This window comes from Falco cherrug, chromosome 6 (genome assembly GCF_023634085.1).
Source record: "Falco cherrug isolate bFalChe1 chromosome 6, bFalChe1.pri, whole genome shotgun sequence".
Taxonomy (NCBI): domain Eukaryota; kingdom Metazoa; phylum Chordata; class Aves; order Falconiformes; family Falconidae; genus Falco; species Falco cherrug.
The window spans coordinates 59141487-59161433 of NC_073702.1; the positions used below are offsets into that span (position 1 = coordinate 59141487).

Sequence of the window (19947 nt, forward strand, 5' to 3'; positions counted from 1 at the left end):
GTGTGAACTTGGTTTTAAAATTTGTGTTCTAAGGTCTGCCAAGAAATGAAAACTCGGACAGAGGACACCTAATACAGACTTGATGTGTTGAATCCAAGACTATTTAAAAAAAATCAACATACTGTACCCTTGCTGGACATCTGAAAATAATTTTTAAAAGTATTCTAAATTACATCAAAATATCAAGGTCAAAGTTTCTTATGAAAATTTGCATTCTCTCAGCTTCACCCTTGAAGCAAGAGTATGCAAATCCTCTGGAAATGGTTATCTTTCTTTGCATGTGTGTGAGGTAAATGACATCTTTCTCTGCTTGTTACCCCCTGAATTGCTTTATTTCCTTTGTTTCTTGTGTGTGTTGTTCTACTAGGGGAAGAAGCTGCTATTGTCAATGTTGTGGGGAGAGCTAAAAGCATGGATTTGATCAGTAATTTTTGCTTCAGTATGACTTGGTGCGGTGTTCTTAAGTGTTTTGAGTCACATCATTACTGTTAGCACTACTTTTTAAAAATGCAGGAAATACTACTGAAGTTAAACAGAAAATCTATGCACAAGGAGACAACTTTCCAGGCCTGTGTCACTTGCATCAGACCGCAAGTGGAACTCATGGTATCTGTTTGTATACAAAATTTAATTTTGCAAATACCACTGAAGTGTTCTCTACACAGCCCTAAACTGACTTTTCTAAATTTTCTATGTTAAACAGGATTTGCAGCTTGGGCCTGTTAGTGTAGGCATGATGGAGAATTTTGCCTCTGGACACTTAGAATTTCTAATCCCTTTTCATAGTTTGCGATGAAGATGTTATGAATTAAAGACCAAGATACGATGTTGGGGGCTCTGAGTCACCAGCAAAGATGGCTTACCTTGGGGTGGTTGGAATAATTTCCTCTGCTCTTGATCTTGCTCTTCTCTGAGCATTTCCACTGCCTGCCTGGTGGGGATGGCTCTGCTACCTGTGAAGCTGTTCTTGAACTGCTATTTGATAGACCAGTATATTAAAATCAATTTATACCAGTTATTGTTTAGTTTACAGCTGTAGTCCCTGGGGCTGTAAAAGCCTGTGGCTGTAAAAGCAACTGAGCCATCCCTAAGCAGCCAGTGGGTAAAGGGTAGGTGGACAGCCGGAGTGGAAGTCAGGGCAGCTGTACAAAGTGAAACCGTCCCTGCTTGAGAACCAAAACCTCAGTTATGCTAAGACCCCTCTGGCCATGTCCATTCCATTAGCCCACTCAGACTCCTTAGCACTTCTAGATTAGAATAAAGTACAAATGCAATCAGGGGTCAGATTGCAGATTTAATTTTTAATAACCTAAATATAGGTATTCATTCTCCTGGTAATCACTTGAGCATTTGCGGCAAATCAGTTGAAAAAATAAAATCTCTACATCTTGGTGCATGAGGCCAATGCAAATAAATAAGGGCCTTATGATAAGCAAAGCAAATATTCCCTGTTACACTACTCGATCTTTCTGAATACAATAGTGCACAGAATAGTACACTAAATGAAGAGATCATGCATATATCTTTGCAATGATGTCATTTCATCATGGCACATAATTAATTTATTTGATGTGCCTGATTGTTCAGTAGCATATCTCTATATAATGCAATCTTCGAAATATTTCTCTGGTCTACATTATCAATAAGGACATCAAAATAATAGAAAATCAGCCCAGTCTTTTTTGTTTCAGATTGATTAGTTAAAAATAAAAGGGATTATTCAGTGATACATTTATATTTCAAATAAAGTTACTTGTATATTTCGTTACAGCACTTTTAGAAAATAACTGTTCATACTGCTGCTGTCAAAGAAGTTGCTTCAAGCCTGCACTTTGCCTGTCTGTGTAACCTGCAAGTCCATGTGAGACTACTGCTGATTACTGCTGAGATTTGGCTTGTGAGTCAGAACACTGCAACCAGAAGTAGTTCTGAAGAGACTTGTGTTTAATTTTCTACTAAAATATTTGCAAACAGAAAGATAGTGGTAAACAGAGATATGGTTCCCATCTTCATACTGTTAAATTCAGTACATATATTTTTATTGAATCTCCTAAGAACAAGACTAGGCCAATGACTCAAATCGTATTTGTGATTTACCTTCAGTCGTCTACATTTGTGGGAAACCTTCACACGGATAAGGTGTGTGCTGTTTCAAGCACAGTGGACAGTAACACAGCCTGAAAGAGTTGTCACTGTTCCTAAGCAGTGTTTGGCACAGATTTCAAGAAAATACAAGTCTGCTGGACAGAAAGGTCAAAAGAAATACCCTGTCAGAGGCTGGATATTTCCTCTGAAATACTATGTCAGCATAAACAGGGTAGGGAGAAACTTGGTGAAATCACAATTGGAAAAGCCTTTAAGGGAATACTTCTGTTACCCACTGATGGTTGCTCTTCCTGGGTGCAGATACAGTGGGGAGCAGGGGCCACATTTCCATTACAGGTCCCAGGAAGGTGGAGCACATTAGAGCGCACAACTTCCTCGTTTGCCACCTTACTTGCCTACGGTAAAAGCAGTAAGACCAGAACTAGTTAAATATGGAGATGTGCACAAGTGTATGTGAAAGAAACTTGAAATAAGAGAAGAACTAGGTACAAAGGTGTACATGTTTGAACGTAGCTGTCTCTGTGCCACAATTTGGACGTGCATTTCCCTTCATTCTGGACTTAGATTTATTTCTGGACTTAGGACTTAGGTTTATTTTGGCCCAAGTATGCACAGCTTTCTTCTTACCATCCTTTACATGTACTCCATGACAGCAGTATGACCTGTCTCTGTGGTTAAACCAGGGCTCAGCAATTTCCTCAGCCAGGACTTGTGTAGAAGAAGGAGCTCAAGGGGACATGTGACATGAGGAGTGGGACACAAGTGGCAGTGAATTCTAAACTTGCATTAAGAGGCAGAGGACCTAAGCCAGAGGAAAGAAAAAAAACCTGGGCTGAAGGGAAGATATCTAAAAGGATTAATATTAGGTAGAATCAAATCTATGTTTATCCTTTGCCCAACCAAGCCTCAGAATAAGAGCCAGAACCTGTGAGCACAGTCTCAGACCAAATTATCCAATGGGTCCTTAATCACTCTGCGAACATTAAGTACAGTAGGATTCAATTGATACCAGTCTTGCACAGGAAGGAGAGTTGTCCTCAAACACTTTAATAATAAAAATTAACATTCACAATCTTTGTTTCTGTTAAAGGAGGTAGTATAATTAGCCCTGTATAAAATGAAGATTAACTTTAATCACTGAAGGAGTTGGTTTTTGTTGTGTTGTTTTTGTTTGGGGTTGTTTGTTTTTTCTAATTTCAAACTGCTTTTGTTTTAAACTCTGCACTCAGGAAGATCTGTTAACAAGCTCAGCACAGAACCACTGAGAATCATTCATGAGACATTGGAAGAATCCACTGATTGGCTTTATGGCTTTATTTCTTTACTGTCTGACATCGTATGGAGTGATGATGATGACAGTGATGAAGGTATTTGCAATGTAAAGACTTCTGTAACTGCTCTAACTGCTGTTTTACGTGCATTACATTGGCTTACTCAGCTTTTAACCTCACAGACAAGAAGGTCAAACAAAATGAAAAGTGAACATTGTTGCTAATAAAGCATCTACTGGCTATTCCAATCAGTAAATTGGTCTCTTTGTTAGCTTTCATCTCATGTTTAATGTACCATTATAGAAAAGCTGTCGGAATTAAATATTACCATTAGTACATCTTGAAGTAAAGAGCACTAATTATACAAGACTTCAAAGCCACAACCAAAATATGCATCAGAATATTGCTTCAGAGAACGGCAATAGTTCTTTTCTTTTAATCAGCCAGAATCTAAAGAACTCTGGTAAATATACAGGGTAGATCAAGAAACTTAGAAGTTTTTTATTTGATAGCGTGATGACAGGACAATATATTGAAACAACAGCAACAACAAAAAAGTAGCATTTTGGCTGAACTAAGGGGATTTTGGATGGCATATTGCAAATAATTCCGTTTACTAAAAGTCATGGTTCTGCCATCATAGTAAAATTCTTCACCTGACATAATTTGATAAATGAAAGCAAGTTGCTAACATTTCAAGTTTGGTTCTGTTGTAGAATAAGTAGTTCCCTGGTGTGAGCAGAGCAGTAGTAGATCATCATGTCACTTCCTATTGGTCATTTTGACAAGTGATAAGTGTAGGAGTGACATCTTCATTTCACAGTTGTTTATTTCATGTTCTATTTGGCTATACCAGAATATAATTAAAAAGCAATATGTACTGGATCTAACTTCTACCTGTTTGTTCATAAACTTGAGATATTAAATATCTACCTTTTAAATGTGTGCATGAGCTTTTTATATTAGCAGCATATATGATTAATAGATAGACTGCTACATATAAGCCTGTGAACTGGGCATGCTATTCAGAGATATCATTTACAACTAGAAGAAAGCCAGTCTCTCACATGGCTGAGAAACAGAAAAGGTGAAATATGGAGAGCTTGCTAAAATTTGAACAGCATTCATTCTTGTCATTTCGTAGCTTCCAAAGCACCTGCAAGCTTTCAAATACTCAACTTGATAAGTGTTAATGCAAGTAGGAAAGCTCGTAAAATACCTGACATACAAAAATTCAAGATCTGAATGCTCACTAAGTGTTTGAAAACCTCAGTCCTACCAGCCTTTGGCCCAAGTAGAATTTCATCAATATCTCCCAGGAGTGTGAAAAGGCAGTAGGCAACTTACTGCACTGTATCATAAAAAGTAAGCGCGTGTGAACTCCCTTCCCAGTGTGCACTGCAGTCAGTGCAGCTGAGGCTCTGCACTCACCACAGTCATCCAGGATAACTCCCTTAAATTCCGTGTCCAACATGGAGGTGGAATAACACACTGCAGCAGCTAAGTGCTTATAGTTCCACGGAGTATTTTTTGCCTTGGATTTCACTGGAAGCATTGTTAGATTTACAATCTTGGCAATCTGCATTTGCATTTTATCATTTGGAGCTGAACCAGAACCACTGGGCCTTTCCTTAGAACATGTGAACATGTATAAAATCAAGCAAATTGTGAATTGTAGTGACAAGTTAACATCCAGAAGGACAAAGCTAGGTTTGGATGTTTCCTTGGTTACTACTGCACATTGAATTTATCTACCCTAGACCCAGCAAAACCTCTGAGGTAGGAGAGATAGTTTATGAAAAATCCAAGATCTCAGAATAGAGTGCTTGCCACTTAGCATATAAAGTATATCTTTCTTTTTTTTGAACTAAAATGAGCCAACACAAAAAAAATTATTTTTTTTAATGATGATACCTCTTCTCTGATATTTGTCCTTTTCTCTTGGTTTAGGTGAAGTGGAACCTTCCCGGAAAAAAGGTTGGTCAGTTGCCATATTATAAAGGGCAAATACATTTCAATCATTTTAAGAAATAACTAGTATATCTGTGATATAGGTTCTGTCATTAGCTACATGTCAGTTTACTAACCTTGTAAGCTGCACTTTAACAAACTCGTCAAATAAGAAACTCAATTAATAATACTTGCAGTAGTTTGCTGGTCTGTAAGAATCCTTGACTGTTTCATTATTATGCACAAAACCTGGAAAATGTTCATAAAAAACAAATAGAATTATAGAAATATTATCTGTACCCTTTCCCTACATGTGGGACTCCTATTAATGTCAATGTGAGTTATGTGTATGTCTGGATAGAAATAATCTTTAGAAATAATAATAGGAAAAGAACATTTAGTGAGAAATAATGGTGAGGTGTTGTAAAAATATTTTACTTTGTACCAACACAGAACCCTAAAAGAAAGACTACTTCTGAATCTTCTGAAAAAAATTAGTTATCATTGAATTTTTAAAGCAGACAAGAGAAGCAAGTAGGATGTATAATATAAATCTTTTCAGACACTAAAACTGTTATACCAAAACATAAAACTTAAGTTCAACTTCTGTTAAATCAAAATGAAAAGTATTAGAAGTCTTGATGTATTGGTGATAGGCTATAAACCTTTCAAAACTAAGGTGTGTTTTTTTCTCCAAATTGAGCAAAGCTTGATAGTAACAAGATGTGTAACCATCCCTGTGTGATCTAAATTTTGTATCCATCAAAGTCTCAATAAGTAAACACCTATACTGAAGAATATGTCACCCCAGTTGGTGCTGAGATTACAATCCAGTTTTCTCTGAATTTAATTGGAACTGGATCAGGCTTCTATTTTATGACACATTTTGTCAGTCTTAATAGGGTATCAAAGGGATTAATAGGCTTGAAGGGATGATCCTTCACATAAGGACTGAAGAAAACTTACAGACAGTGTAGGAAAATATTCCATCTCTTTATTCCATCAGGAAACATCGCAAAAGGTTCAGCATTGCTCTGTCTCTTCTTCCAAAAAGAGTAATACATTGTTAATTTTACAGTGGGTGCAAAGAGTATGAAACCGTAGTGCATTATTGGCAGAGAGGCCAGGTACGTGGGTGGAAGGTGGCTAGTCTCCATGGGCCAGTGTAGCTGACTGGGATGGGAGTACTGGGGGGATACTTCACTGCTGGGAAGGCTTAATCCATAAGAACTTTATGAATGTCATGCTCAGCACTGCAATGCCTACTTCTTTGGAAATCAGTGACATCCTCATGCCTTACACTTTGCATTGGGACACTAGGCTGTAGAAATAGAATTCAGGGAGGCCATCAAAATAGGCTGGAAGCTGCTTAAATTACTGAGTTGGAAGTGAGGAGGTGATTGTTGGGACCTAAAAGTCCAAGGAGCGGAGTATCTAACTGCCAGCTTAAAGTGTTTTCCTCACTATTCAAAACTCACAACCCTCTGGAGATGTATGTCTGAGAGTGTCTTCTATCTTTGGTGCGAAGGAAATGGACAAGGACCTGGTGATTCCTCTGGAGCTGGTATCTTATAGGATAACTCAGCCACACAGATGTGAAAAAGCCCAAATTCAAACATGCTTCAACTGCCTGGTCAGTAAAATAGATTTTGAGCGGGCTTTTGCACTTCTGCAATGTGTGCTCAAGATCTTTCCCTCCACCTTTCAGAGGTTAAGGAGTCCCATACTTGTTCCTCTGCAAAAAGCTGTTTCTTGACTAGAACTGATGAAGAAAACGGTCTAAGGCCCTTTCTGCATATAGCCATAAGCTTTCACATAGCAACATCCTCATATAACTTGTTATCATCTCCAGATGACTGGAGGTCTTCATTTCATCCTGGCAGCTAGGATGTGGCCTTGATTCAACCGGATTTTATCACCTCTTTTTCTGGGCTACAGAAATAAAACATATGTGGTCTGAAGCCACCAGTCTCTTAGTAATGCCAATGCAGATCATTGTGCATGTCTGCTCAGTGACAGGCAGCCCTGAGCTCCTCAGGGCTGTTAGTGTCTCTCTTTGTAGACTTAAAATTGTTTAAGCAGCAAGGAGCTGAATTGCCGGGGTCTAAGCCTATATAGAAGTTTGCTGAGAGCAAAGTCTAGTCAACAGCTCCTCTGCTTAGGCACACTGAAATTCACTTCCAGGGCTAAAGCTCATAACCACAGAAGGCAAAGCCCTGGGAGGTGAGGCAAGGGCTCAGGCGAGCTTGTGCAGGTAGCACTCTCGCAAACAACATGTTCCTCTGAGCACACGGTGCAGATCTCTTTGAAGCAGCTTTTCCTAACTAATGTGTGCTGTCCTGTCTGTCATCTTGAAATAAGAGCTCCAGAAGAAAAGCTTTCTAAAATGAAACAAGACATTGCATCCATGATTTTTCCCATGTGGCTGCTGTTAGGGCTGGACCCAAAGCAGGACCAGCTATACAAATTAATATCAGTATTATTACACGGAGTATCAGTAGTTAGATCCACAAAATGAGAACCAAAGTTATAAGTTATGGATTATTCTCTGTTTTCATATAAAAGACAATTTCTGCATCAAGGTCCCTTCCACTCTGTGCAGCATTGTTATCTACAGCTTTGTGAATGATCTTTCCTTAGATGGCTTTTATGCTTGTGGCATTTGAACATCCTACATGAAAAAATGACCCAGTGAAATTGTACAGAACACTACTGCTGTCTCCAGGATGCAAACAGTTTGACTTTTTGCACGTATTTACAAGAAAACTCTCTCAAATTTCACTCTGGAAATGTGCAGTATGGTTGCTGTGCCTGATTTTTAAGTATTTGTATTGAATCTAACCCACAGTTATTGTGGTATTCACAAATTGTCTTGAGAGTTTTGAAAAGCCTCCATAACTTTTTTTGGGTGTATGGATAAGCCTTCACTCCTTTGCTTTGTTGACTAGCAGATTTTATGAATGCTAAAACGTTAGCACAAAGGTTACTTTAAGATGTAATGTAGTAACTGACAAAATAAGAAGATAGCCGGTACCACAATACAACTACATATGGGAAAAAATTCAAGGGCAGTGGCGAGGACACTGTATAGTGATGAAGGAAGAAGAGAAAAGTGTAATGACAATTATGAATCCAAAGAAAAGAAAGCAAAGATCACTTTCTTAGAGATGTAAATTGAAAGCAAAGATAATAAAAGTATAAGTAATGACAGTGGACTTGCACATGCAACAGGACTAATATCAGTTTCAGAATCCTTTAGAAAGGATGAAAATGCCCCTTCAGTGCCTTTTTTATTGCAATTATTTTTTTCCAGTCCAAGTCTTATCACTAATATTTATCTTTAATAATTGGAAAAGAGTGAAAATTTGACATTGTCTAGAAAAAAAGTGTTCTTCAGTGGAGGAAGTGAAAGATTATTCTGTAGAGGACTTTGCAGTCTTTAACAATGCATGTTCTCAACACATTAAAACACCATTTTCACAAAAGGTATTGAGAAGCCTAATAACTGTTTCAAGCAGATTTAATATGGGTTTGGCTTCATTTCTTGCTAGAACAATGGTTATGACTGATAATCATGTTCATTTTTTCAGGGTTAGTTTAAACTTTAGAGATAAATTCAATTATTTGACATCCGTATGTTTTCTCATATTCTGGTCCTTTTTACTAGAAATTATTGTTGTAGAAAAAAAAGCTTTTTCGTAGGGTTTGGTGTGGGTTTTTTTGGTGGACATTACTGGCATCATTTGTGAGTCTGGAAAAGAGCTGAGAAACCTGGTTCACAAAATTGTAAATAATGATCTGAATAATACAAGCAAGTGCAGACACATCAGCATTGTCACCCATGGTTAAAAATGTTGTTACTAAACTGTTCAGGAACTTCAGTTTATATATGGGTAACTAAAAATTTAAGATCTGAACATGGATTACACATTTAGCTAGCCAAGGTGCACCTGACAAGCTGTGCACATGTAGCAGTGGTTTTTGTATGTTAAAAGTAACACCTTCTGCTTCAAAACAATTGATGCATGCTGGCTGGGAAACATGAATCTGATATGTGGTGTTAGGAGTAAGTTGTTGGAAACCTTTGAAAAAGATTCCAAGGTCAAAATTATTTGGGTTTGTTTGTTGTTTTTTTTTTACTTTATAAAGTGAAGCTTAGGAAATTTTTTTGTAAGATATCCTTCCTTGGTTTTATATCTGGGCTTAGATTAAATCCTCTCTTTCTTTCTCTTTTGCTTGCTCTCTCTTACACTCTCACACACAGACACACACACAAGTCAGTCGCTACATAAGTAATTTTCATTTCAATAAATACAATTAACTTAGAAAGCAGAGTAAGAAATAAAGAACAGTCATGTCACTGTTAACCATGTCTGTATTACCAAGTAGGTTTTTATTGGCATAGGATTATCCTGTATCAACAATCAAAAGAATTTAATTTCCTTGAAGTAGAGATCTATCTCTGTGATCTAAACTTCTGTGAGTTAGCCTATGTATGAGCTAGAGATATGTATATAATATATGAAATAATTCTATTCTCCTTACTTTGCTATAAATTTTTTTTTTAGAAAAATCACATTAAAAATCGTAGATTAAAACACAAAGCCACAAACAACAGAAATTTCTGTTAAAGGTTGCAAAAAACGTTATTAATTACACGTTAACTTTTCAGCAAAGCACCTTATCTTTCTGTCTTTGGTTCAAATGAGAATATTGCCATCTGAGTATTAGGCTGGTTATTAATATGCTGAAGACATACACGTCATGGCCTTCTTAAAAGATATGGCAACTTTTAAGGGTACAGTCAGTTACACTGACTGACTCTCAGTAGCTCTGGCCAAGGTGCAGTTCCCCCAGACACTCCCATTGACACCCTCTCCACACCAAGGTTAAGAATATTTATACAGCACAAACTATTTGTTTGTTCAGACTTGGGTATTAACCTGTGCTAACAACAAACAAAATACTTGCAAAAGGAAAGTTTCTCAGACCAGATAATTTCCTACATCTCTTTATAATAGTGATCAAGCAAATGACTACAACAGTTTTGCCTGGGAAAGGGGAGAGGTAGGAACAACCAGCTTGGAGAAGACTGGTAGGGGATTTGCTAATTTGGATTTAAAGTGGTTTTGATATTATGGCGTATATAAGCCTAAAAAGAACTCTTTTGGGTATTCAGACAGGGTAGGGAAAAACATAAGGTTTTAGATCTGCAATTTATAATATGTGTCTGACTGTGTTTATCTGTTAAGTACGTAACAATAGTTATGTATGATCAGACTAAAAGTCCAGACAACCCAGTGGGTGGGACAGAAGTCCTTATTGCTGCCCAAGAATGACCCGTGCAAATGCCTGAGGAAGGGTGCCAGAACTTTTGAAAATATAGCGATAATTTCCCAAAACATTTCTCCACACTCCAGACATTTGGCCCAGTCAGGGACTTCCCGAGTCATGGTGTCAATGAACTGAACAGGGACACATTTCTTGCATGGCTCTAATCCACCTACTGCTTTCTAGGAGCCCAAGGCTACGGAGTATGTACATTAATGTTAGCAAGCAAAACCACCATGGCAGTAAATTGCTGGAACCAGGTCAGTTTTTTAGCAAGGTTTTGACAAAGAGACTTTTTTTCCCCAAATTCCCACATGATTAGTTAAATAGCAATTAGTCCCACTCATATGTTATCTTGAAGAAGTAGTGTATATGTTAGGAAGTTTTACTTTTAACTAATTAATCTTCAAGCAACAACCTTTTCCCACACTAGAAACATATTGAGCAGGATTCAGATTAATTAACTTAGCTGATTAGTGCCATTTGAGATACCACAAGGTATCTCAGATGTAGCATGGGACTGGCAGAAATGACACAGAACCTAAGAGACAAGTGCACCCTTATAGGGTAGCTGATGACTACCACAGTACATTAGGATGTTTAAAATGCCAGCAGGTAATTTATTAAGATTCTTAGACTTAAAGTTCTTTAGTTAAAAAGTCTTCTAAAGTTTAAAATAACTGTAAGTTATATATAAATAATCATTTGTTATTACTAGAGTTTATGCCACATAAATACCTGAAAAAAACTACATTGCTAGCTAACATGACAACTAACTTTATTTCTGGGCAGAATACTGAAATTAGAACATCATCTTTTTATCATTTAGAAGTTCTTTTGTTATACAGTAACAAACCTGGAAAAATAAAGTAGGTTTTCTGGAGGTAATATTCATGTTCAGAAAATGATGTTCAACCAAAAAATTGGAAATGGTCTTGAGAAAATAAATTCAGAATACCATAGATGCAACCTGAAAACTCAGTTGCTGGTGTGGTTGGTATATGTGTGTCTTAGAAATTAATTATGCAGTTCCATCCATCCCTGAAGTATATATCTATTTGTACTGGTAATACCTTCCAAATTCAGTTTCTTTTATGTTCCATATGGTAATGTTCACTTTTCTGTGTATGAGTTGCTATTACGGATCTCTCTAAAAGGCTTTCACTGTCTCCCTAGGCTACACTTTACTACAAAGCATTTTGCATATCTTTGTGTAAAATACACCCTGTGTTAAAGATGAAAAACATTGATTGGTTCAATTCTCAGATGTTAAACTGCTTTTCCAGATATGTATTTTTTGCATTTTGCATTTTTGTGGTATCCATTTCTGTTATTAATGTTCTTTTAACAATCTCATCTTGTTTTACTTAGTCTGATCAATACAGTGATAGCATATCCACTATAAAATAGCATTTTATAATGGAAAGAAAATATTTTCTATATGAAACAGATGAAACAGATGAAACAAAACTGTATACTACTAGGCAACAGAGATGTTCAATTATAGTATATTGAAGACTAGTGATTGGGTTTCAGCTTGAGTTCAAACATTTTAATCCAAACTTGCCAGCTATTTTTTAAAAGATACAGAGAGAACTTTTTGAGCCACAAGGCTGGTAGGAATCCTCAGCAGAAGTACAGCAGCACAGAGGTTTACAGCTGTTTAAGGTATTCTTTTAAATCAGGGGAAACCTTAAATGAAGCTGTCCATATTGCCTTCCTGGAAATTTTCATTTGTGCCCCTGCAATGGAGCACTGGGGAGGTTCTAACTCTAAAGGAAGAGGGGAGTGCTGGGCAGATGCCCCCCCTGGCTAGGAACCTGCTGTGCCTGAGGCAGAGTAAATGCCTGACCTGGGGAGTGGGCTGCTCTTCTGAAACCCCATTAAACCCACAACACTAAAACTAGGGGTCCTGCATGTTTCTGAGAGAGCTCAGATCCCATCAAAGCTACTGCCGGCCAGGGAGAGGACGTAGCAGAAAGGAACTCCATGCTCATGACCCCCAGAAACAGTATCTCTCTTTTGCATGCCAGACCCCTAAGAAAAATCAATTTGATGTAGAAGTGACTGGATTTCTAGGAATATATATTTGCAGACTAATACATTAAGGTAGAATCTGCAGAACTGAGTTTTTTTAAAGCTGAGTAGAACAACTGTGGTTAGTCTTGTGATTTTTTTTCTATTTTTTTCTCCTTTATAAAAAAAAATCCAAACAATTGAATAGATTTATATGGGAAAAGATTCCTTTGATGCTAATCAAGATTAACAATTTTATGTATTCTTGTATATATCATTTTGCTCTACTTAGAGGTCTACAAGTTTCATCTGCATTTTTTCTGCATAAAATTACATTCAATTAAATGCAGACTTTGATAAAATTGATTATTAAAAACATCATTTGAAACTGGTCCAACAACATCTTTGCAGGCTGGAATCCATAAAAAGAAACATGTCAAGACAATTTTACTTTCCACAGAAGGAAAAATTGGTTTTGATCACATGGCTCTACCTCTGATTGTTTTGAGTTAGGGGGTTTTGTGGTTTTTTTTTTTTGGTTTTGGTTGGTTTGATTTTTTTTTAATCAAAGTGCAATTAATGTTCCTTTTGCATTTCAGAACAAAGGTACAGAACTGCAGTCTGGGAATGAAAAAAAACCAGTCAGCATATTTCTATACTAAGAATAAAAATTACTTTTATGTAAAAGTTGTTTAGGGTTGAAGACCTTTTAATATCTTTCATTTTTAATTCTTTCAAAAGCCCAGTCATTATAATTCCTCCATGTAAACCAGTCTGCATATGGTCTTCCTGAAGGATGTCAGTGCTGCTTTACAGGATAATTAGTCAAAGTTAATTGCAAGCACCCTCTTCCCCTTAAAAACCTTTCTGTTAAGATATTGGCTTCTGCTGCAAATGGAAACCTTACCAGAGGGAAAAGAAAACCTAAACCATAAAATCTTAGGCTTTAGAAAGAGGAGAGGAGAGGAGAGGAGAGGGGAGGGGAAGGGAGGGGAGGGGAGGGGAAGGGAAGGGAAGGGAGGGGAAGGGAGGAGAGGAGAGGGTTGTGCTCTATGTCAGGTTCCATTTGCCTTGGTAAATTGAGGCTTTCAAGCTGGATTTAGCTACAACCATTTCTTTAGCTTTTTTTTTTTTTTTTTTTTTTTTTTTAGTGGAGGATGTAGTACACTTTTTGGATTTGTCTCAAAGAAACAAATGAGAGCTATGTAACAGCTCCCACATTTACACCTAATACTCCAGCCTTGGGGACTTATATCAAACTTCCCCTCTCATTTAGCTTTTCAGGAAAAATAGATGTTTTCTTATTTTGCTAAATGACAATTTTGTATTGAAAGAGTTTGTGGGATTAAGTTTTAAGCAGCCCTGGTAGATATATGAAAACACCCAAATATATAAAAACAAGGAGGAAAGGTCAATGACACTAATAAGTGATTTTGTGATAACACTGTTTTAATAACTACACAGTAATATAATGATACACTCCTATTCACCATTAATTGCTAAAGCTATCTTATGCGATAGCAAAAGGAATGCTATTTCAAACATCGTAATATGGAAAAGTATGTACATATTTAATTGTCTTTAATGAGGAAAGGAGGAATGGAATAAGTTCAGTTTAATATGTTGGAGATTATGAAAGAGTGGCTTATAGTAAAATCTTTACATGATCTGGGATGTTTTGCTGTTATGAAAATAACATGCACCGTGTTCTGAAAATGCCTTCCTCACAATGTATCTCCTTTGCTGCATAGCCTTGTAAAAATAAAAATAAGACAAAACATCACTCTGGAATCAAAGTACTCCTCAGCATGATGATGCAGGTGTCAGCAGGTCATATACGGTGAATTTCTATTATAGACCAGTGAAACTGCAATAGTGTGGAAACAATTCAATATCTGTTGAACTGGAATCTAATCTATTTATTTTTGTCCTGTTCTGGCTTTACAAAGAAGGCTTAACATACATCTGGAAGGCCGTGTTAAACCCCTGTATTCTTGGGGGAACATAAAGCCTTCTTGTTTGCTGTATGCTACTCAAGATACAAATTGTCCAGAAACATAGAGAGGGTCATGTTCTCTATTTCTGCATGCTTAGTGATGCCAAACAAAGCATCAAGTGGAAGGAATAAAGTCAACTCAGGGGAAGTAGCTGAGATTTGCTGAACAGGTTTAGAACCAAACAACATTGCTTCATTGCAACGTTTACAGTTTAGAACAACATGTTCTTTTTAGTAAATATACATCAGAGCAGAGGGTTTGCACCAAGAAGGAGAAATGGTCTTCTGTGACCTCTGCCAAAAGTAGTCTTACACAGCAGATGAAAGAGATGTTGTATAATTCTTCAAAATATGAAATAAAAAAATAACAGAAAAAAGAAATCTTCATTCTCATTCTAAAATGTACCTGTGTTTTCCAAAGAAATGGATAAACAATTTTGAAATCATACTTAAGAGGCACTGTGGCTTGGCATGTTATGCAGTGGATGAGCACATAAACCATTCAGCATTTTCATCGGTAAGAGGCAATTCACCTCCTGTCACATTTTCAGGACAGATCTTGTGACATATGACTTCAGGAAAAGTTGTTCTGTACCTTAACCTGAATTCTCAGAACAGGACAAGATCTAAGAAAGCACTGGGGATAAGACTATACTACTAGCAAGCTAGTTGTGAAGTCATCTAAATTAGTCCTATGTGTCACTAAAACTTTCCAATGCTGAATGCTGGTACTTAAAGCCTTTTGTTATAATGCACCAGGTTCACTCCCCAATTAAATATTTCCTGCTCTTCCCCCCCCCCCCCCCCATCTTTTTCCTGTTGCAAAATTTGTGGGTTTTTTTTCCTCTAAACTACAGCTAGATGATGTATTACTAGTTAGCTGGAAGTTACTCTAATGCACAACTTCCTTTATTCTCCTCCTAGCCCCACAAGGAGAACTGTCACCCTCACCAGCTGGTCCTATCTAGATTAAAAATAGACATCAGCTGCACAATTGCAAATTTCTCCTGAGGATACCAGCAGCAAGAGGGTCGACTGCAATTCTTCATACAGACAGCATCTAGAAACACATTAGAAATTATAACCCTCTCATCTTCTAAAGCTCACTCTTGCCTTGCCCTCAGTATCTATTTCCACCAACTCTTCAGGATAATCAGCTGCCTGCTACCAATTAGTCTTGATAAACTAGCAAGAATACAGCCCTATTAAATTGCTGGCAATACCTGTAAGGGTTTTACCTTCTCAAAAGCAAATTATTAACCTCTGGTTCACTAGGAGTCTGAATGGGACTCATTTTCCTTTTCACACTTAGATATTTATAAAGGGAAAGAATGTCAAAGCACTGAAGGTGTATATCGCTGTTACCTGTTGTGTTACCTGTGAGAGATCATGGAAAAGATGACCAACTGGTAAAATTTGCTTAGAAAGAACAATCTATTAACATTTCAAGTAAAATTCCATCTGTTCAATTATACCTTTAAAACAGTAAATACATGAAGCCTAAAGTTCCATCCTTACTATAGTAGTAAGTAGTTATAGTAAGTAAGTAAGTAAAAAGTTATAAGTAGAAACAGGATGGCTTTAAGAATATGGGGATAATATTGAATGTCAGGGATCAGAGTTCCAGTTCCCCATTCTTATGTTACTTTCTGGGCTATCTTGAGTAAAGCATTCTTGTGTTTCAGATGGGGACAATAATCCCTTTTTTTCCTCAATTTGTCTCTCATATAATTGACATTTTTTGTTTGGTTTGTTGGTTTTATTAAGGTGTATTTCATCCATAAGATAGAAACTCAGCAGAGGTTGAGGTCTACGAGCTGTTTTAGCAATGTCAGATTGCTACTCACCACTTCATTCTCTACTGAAGCAAGATGCATGGCTATGCTTTCCCGCTAACAGAGGAAATGTAGCCCTCTTAGAGTTTGAACTCCTGTGTTACAGAGATGGGATATTATATTGTGTTATAACTCCATGTGGTACCTAAAGCCATTCATGTGGGCTGAGGCCCGTAGGTGCTGTCATAATACAATGCGATTAAAATAGCTGAGAATAATGTTACATATTTTATTATGTTAAAAAAAGGAGATAACAAAAAATCGAAATCAGAAACATGGGAGCAGACAAAGAAGGGAACTCTGTTTCAGGAACCAGGAGAATCTGCTCGTGCCATACCATCAGGGTTTGCACTGATGCGAACCTGCACAGTGCTGTACCACTAGCTGCCATGGATTCAAGGGACTTTATTTTTTTCTCTTTCTCCCACCCTGATCTTCCTAGAACTGAGATTTTGTAGTGCACAGCCAGTGCTGGGCTGTCGTTAAACACTGTGAACCCCTATTAATGAAAATTGGCTGGGTGAGGGGCGGGGGGGAAGCTCGTCCCCAGACTGCATGTACAGCCAAAGTGATACTGATCATCAACTGAATGTGAGGGCTTGCTTTGGGTCAACAGTACCTGATATATCAGCCTGCTGACAATATAGTTGAATATATCTCCTTTCAGCATCTTGAAATGGTCAGTGAGGAGACTACTAGCTTCCTTTCTTGCAGTTATTTAAAAGAATCACCCTGCATGTTCTGCATATCTGCACAAGACCTGAGGTCCAGAGCAGTCAGTGACAAGCAGCACCCACATTTAAGGAACTAAAGTACTTATCCATTCAAAATGCAAGAGGAAAGATAATTTTTCATGTCTGCTTGATTACCGAAGAAAACAATGAAATACAGCTTTTAAAATACATACTCCCTTACAATAATTTAATAAACTGTGCTGTCATCTCATAAAGAATCAGGATGGTTGCCGTGGTGACAAAGATTATCCTTGCTGCTGCTTGATTCTGTCATTTTTCTAAACATGAATTCATAATATTTAGGATTTATTAACAATGTGTCACATTGATAGAGATAAATTGCATGCTTTAAACTGGCCATGTAAGTCTTCTACGATATTATAACTGCTTTGTCAACTCAGCAATAAGATATGATGTGATTACTAGAAAATTAAAGCTATTTGTCATAAAAGATGAAGCAAAGAGTATCAAAATTCTCAGAACAGAAAAAAACTCCAATAAACTAATGTGTTTCCTTATTTTAAATATTTTGCAGTTAACAAAGAGTCACCATTTTCTGTCTTGTAAATTGATCAAGATCAGCATATATTGAGACTAGATTTATTTGTGCTGGGAAAATGTAGGTTGTAATGTATCAGAATCAATCTGTTTCAGGCTGCAATTTTTTATAATGGTTCAAACTATAAGGAGGATCTTGTGAAGAGATCTTAATGATGGCACACTGCGATATATAAAAACATATATACACACACAGTTATGTATTATGAAGGTGTATTTCACTTCAAGGAATTTGTGTAGGTTTTTTGTGATGTGGGGTGTCATAATTGTACCAGCAGTCAGATGAGATTCTCAGTGCAGCTATCTAGAAAGTACCTTGGTGTTTACCTTACTGAAGTATTTGTGGCAAGCTTCACTGCTGATTTTTACGTGAGGCTGATTTAGATGGCCAGCTCTGCAGTCATTGTTCCATACATACAACAAGAAAAACCCTGAAACCAGAGTAATTTTAAAAGCCCTTTTTCTTTCTTTTTTTTTAATGACAGAGATTTGTATTTATTTTTTCAAGAAAAAGAGGCCTATTTTCTGTAGTGAGACACATAACAAATGGTGGGAACCCAGCAATGCTGAGGCATCTTAAGGCGAACAAGGAATATTATGCCCATATAGATGACTCTGCCTGAAGAATGTGATTTATCACTTAGTGGGCCATATTAATCTCTGTGTGTAGGATGACCTCTCAAGCTGGGCGAGATGTGTCCCTGCTGTATGTTGCAATGCAGAGGAAGTGACTCAGCTTTCTTTAAATGCACGAAGTCAGGGTTTGGAGAGAGTCTGGAGCAGCAGCATGGAGAACTGCTCAGATGTGCAATCCTCTGACTGTTCTTGTCTTGCACCATTCCTACCACTTATGCTACCTAAACTAGTTTATGCATCCTTTTAAGCAGAATAAGTGGGGAAAGTTTGAAAATCCATCAACTAGATTCTCTCAGTTGATAGAAAAAAGATCTTTACATAGTTGCAGATAGAAAAATAATCCAGACTCAGCTGAAATGCAGTAACTCAATATGGCATGATTTGTTCCTAATCACAACCTTTGACGTTTATAGAACAATAAACAAACTAAACTATCCACCCATGCTGGAAAGAACAAGATGAAAACTGAATAAAAAGTCCTTTTAGTTTAATGACATTGTATAATTAGCTTAGTTATGCTGCCACACATTAGTGGCTAGCAGTGATATGTATTTTAGCCTTCGTTACCCTTTATCTCAGTGAAATAACATTCTCTATTGAAGACAATGTAGGTTTAAGCCATAGAATAGTTGTGTTCTTGCAAACCAGACACAATCATTTCCGACAGCAAATACTATCCAATAAAAATATTCTGTACTTATTTTCAAGGACCTGTGCAAAGACCAGAGTCCTTGGAAGGGAAAATACCATGCCACTTTGGCAATATGCATCCTGTTACAGCCTGAGCAAATAACTAAGGGTAGAAGGGGAAGATTTCAATTGTCTTCAATGGGCTTTAAAGTATCTTCTTAGAGGTGCAATGTAATATGCAATAACTTTTTCTCTGTTGGGATAATTTTGGGGTCAGTGTTCTTGTTGTTTAGACCCTGCAGACCAAATCTAACCCTAAAATACAAAAAGGCATCTTCCATAGCATCTAGTGAGATTTACATATGCTTTTGGCAAAGATTAATTGAATCCAGTATTTGATACCAGTTTCCTACTGCAGTAAACATATGCACAATACCATAAACCTGGCACTCTGCAGTCTTAATGACTTTAATGCACACCTATAATAAATGGCTCTTAAATGTCTAGTGCTATATGCAAACAGTGCTATGCAAGCTTGATTTAATTCTGGTTTACTTTTTCTCACATTCAACATACTGCATTTTCAATATTATCCAGCTTTTGGAACTATAAGGACAGTTGGAAAAAATTGGTTGCAGAACTATGTAACAGTAATTTAATAACAATGTCACAGGTGAGGAATTTTGTTCAAAAGAGATGGCATAGCAAGGGCAAATAAACACTGTACCACTTCCTCTTCTAACAAGCACTTCTCAGTGCTTTGGTATACAGCATGATTAAAATGAGTCATTCTCCAAGACAATGAGGCCTGGGAACTTTTATCTCTGTAATTTGTATACAGCATTGACTCCCTTTTATTATGTGTTAGAGCTACCAATTCAGTA

The 19947-nt window shown here is 37.1% G+C and overlaps 1 protein-coding gene across 1 annotated transcript in view; it reads left to right on the forward strand.

Annotated features, from left to right (window-relative positions):
• TRDN (triadin) overlaps positions 1-19947 on the forward strand; it is a 235131-nt gene that overhangs the window by 41018 nt on the left and 174166 nt on the right. The window contains exons 3-4 of the mRNA XM_055715002.1: positions 3336-3473; positions 5328-5354. Coding sequence (XP_055570977.1) covers positions 3336-3473; positions 5328-5354 — 165 coding nt within the window. The remainder of the gene's footprint in view (positions 1-3335; positions 3474-5327; positions 5355-19947) is intronic.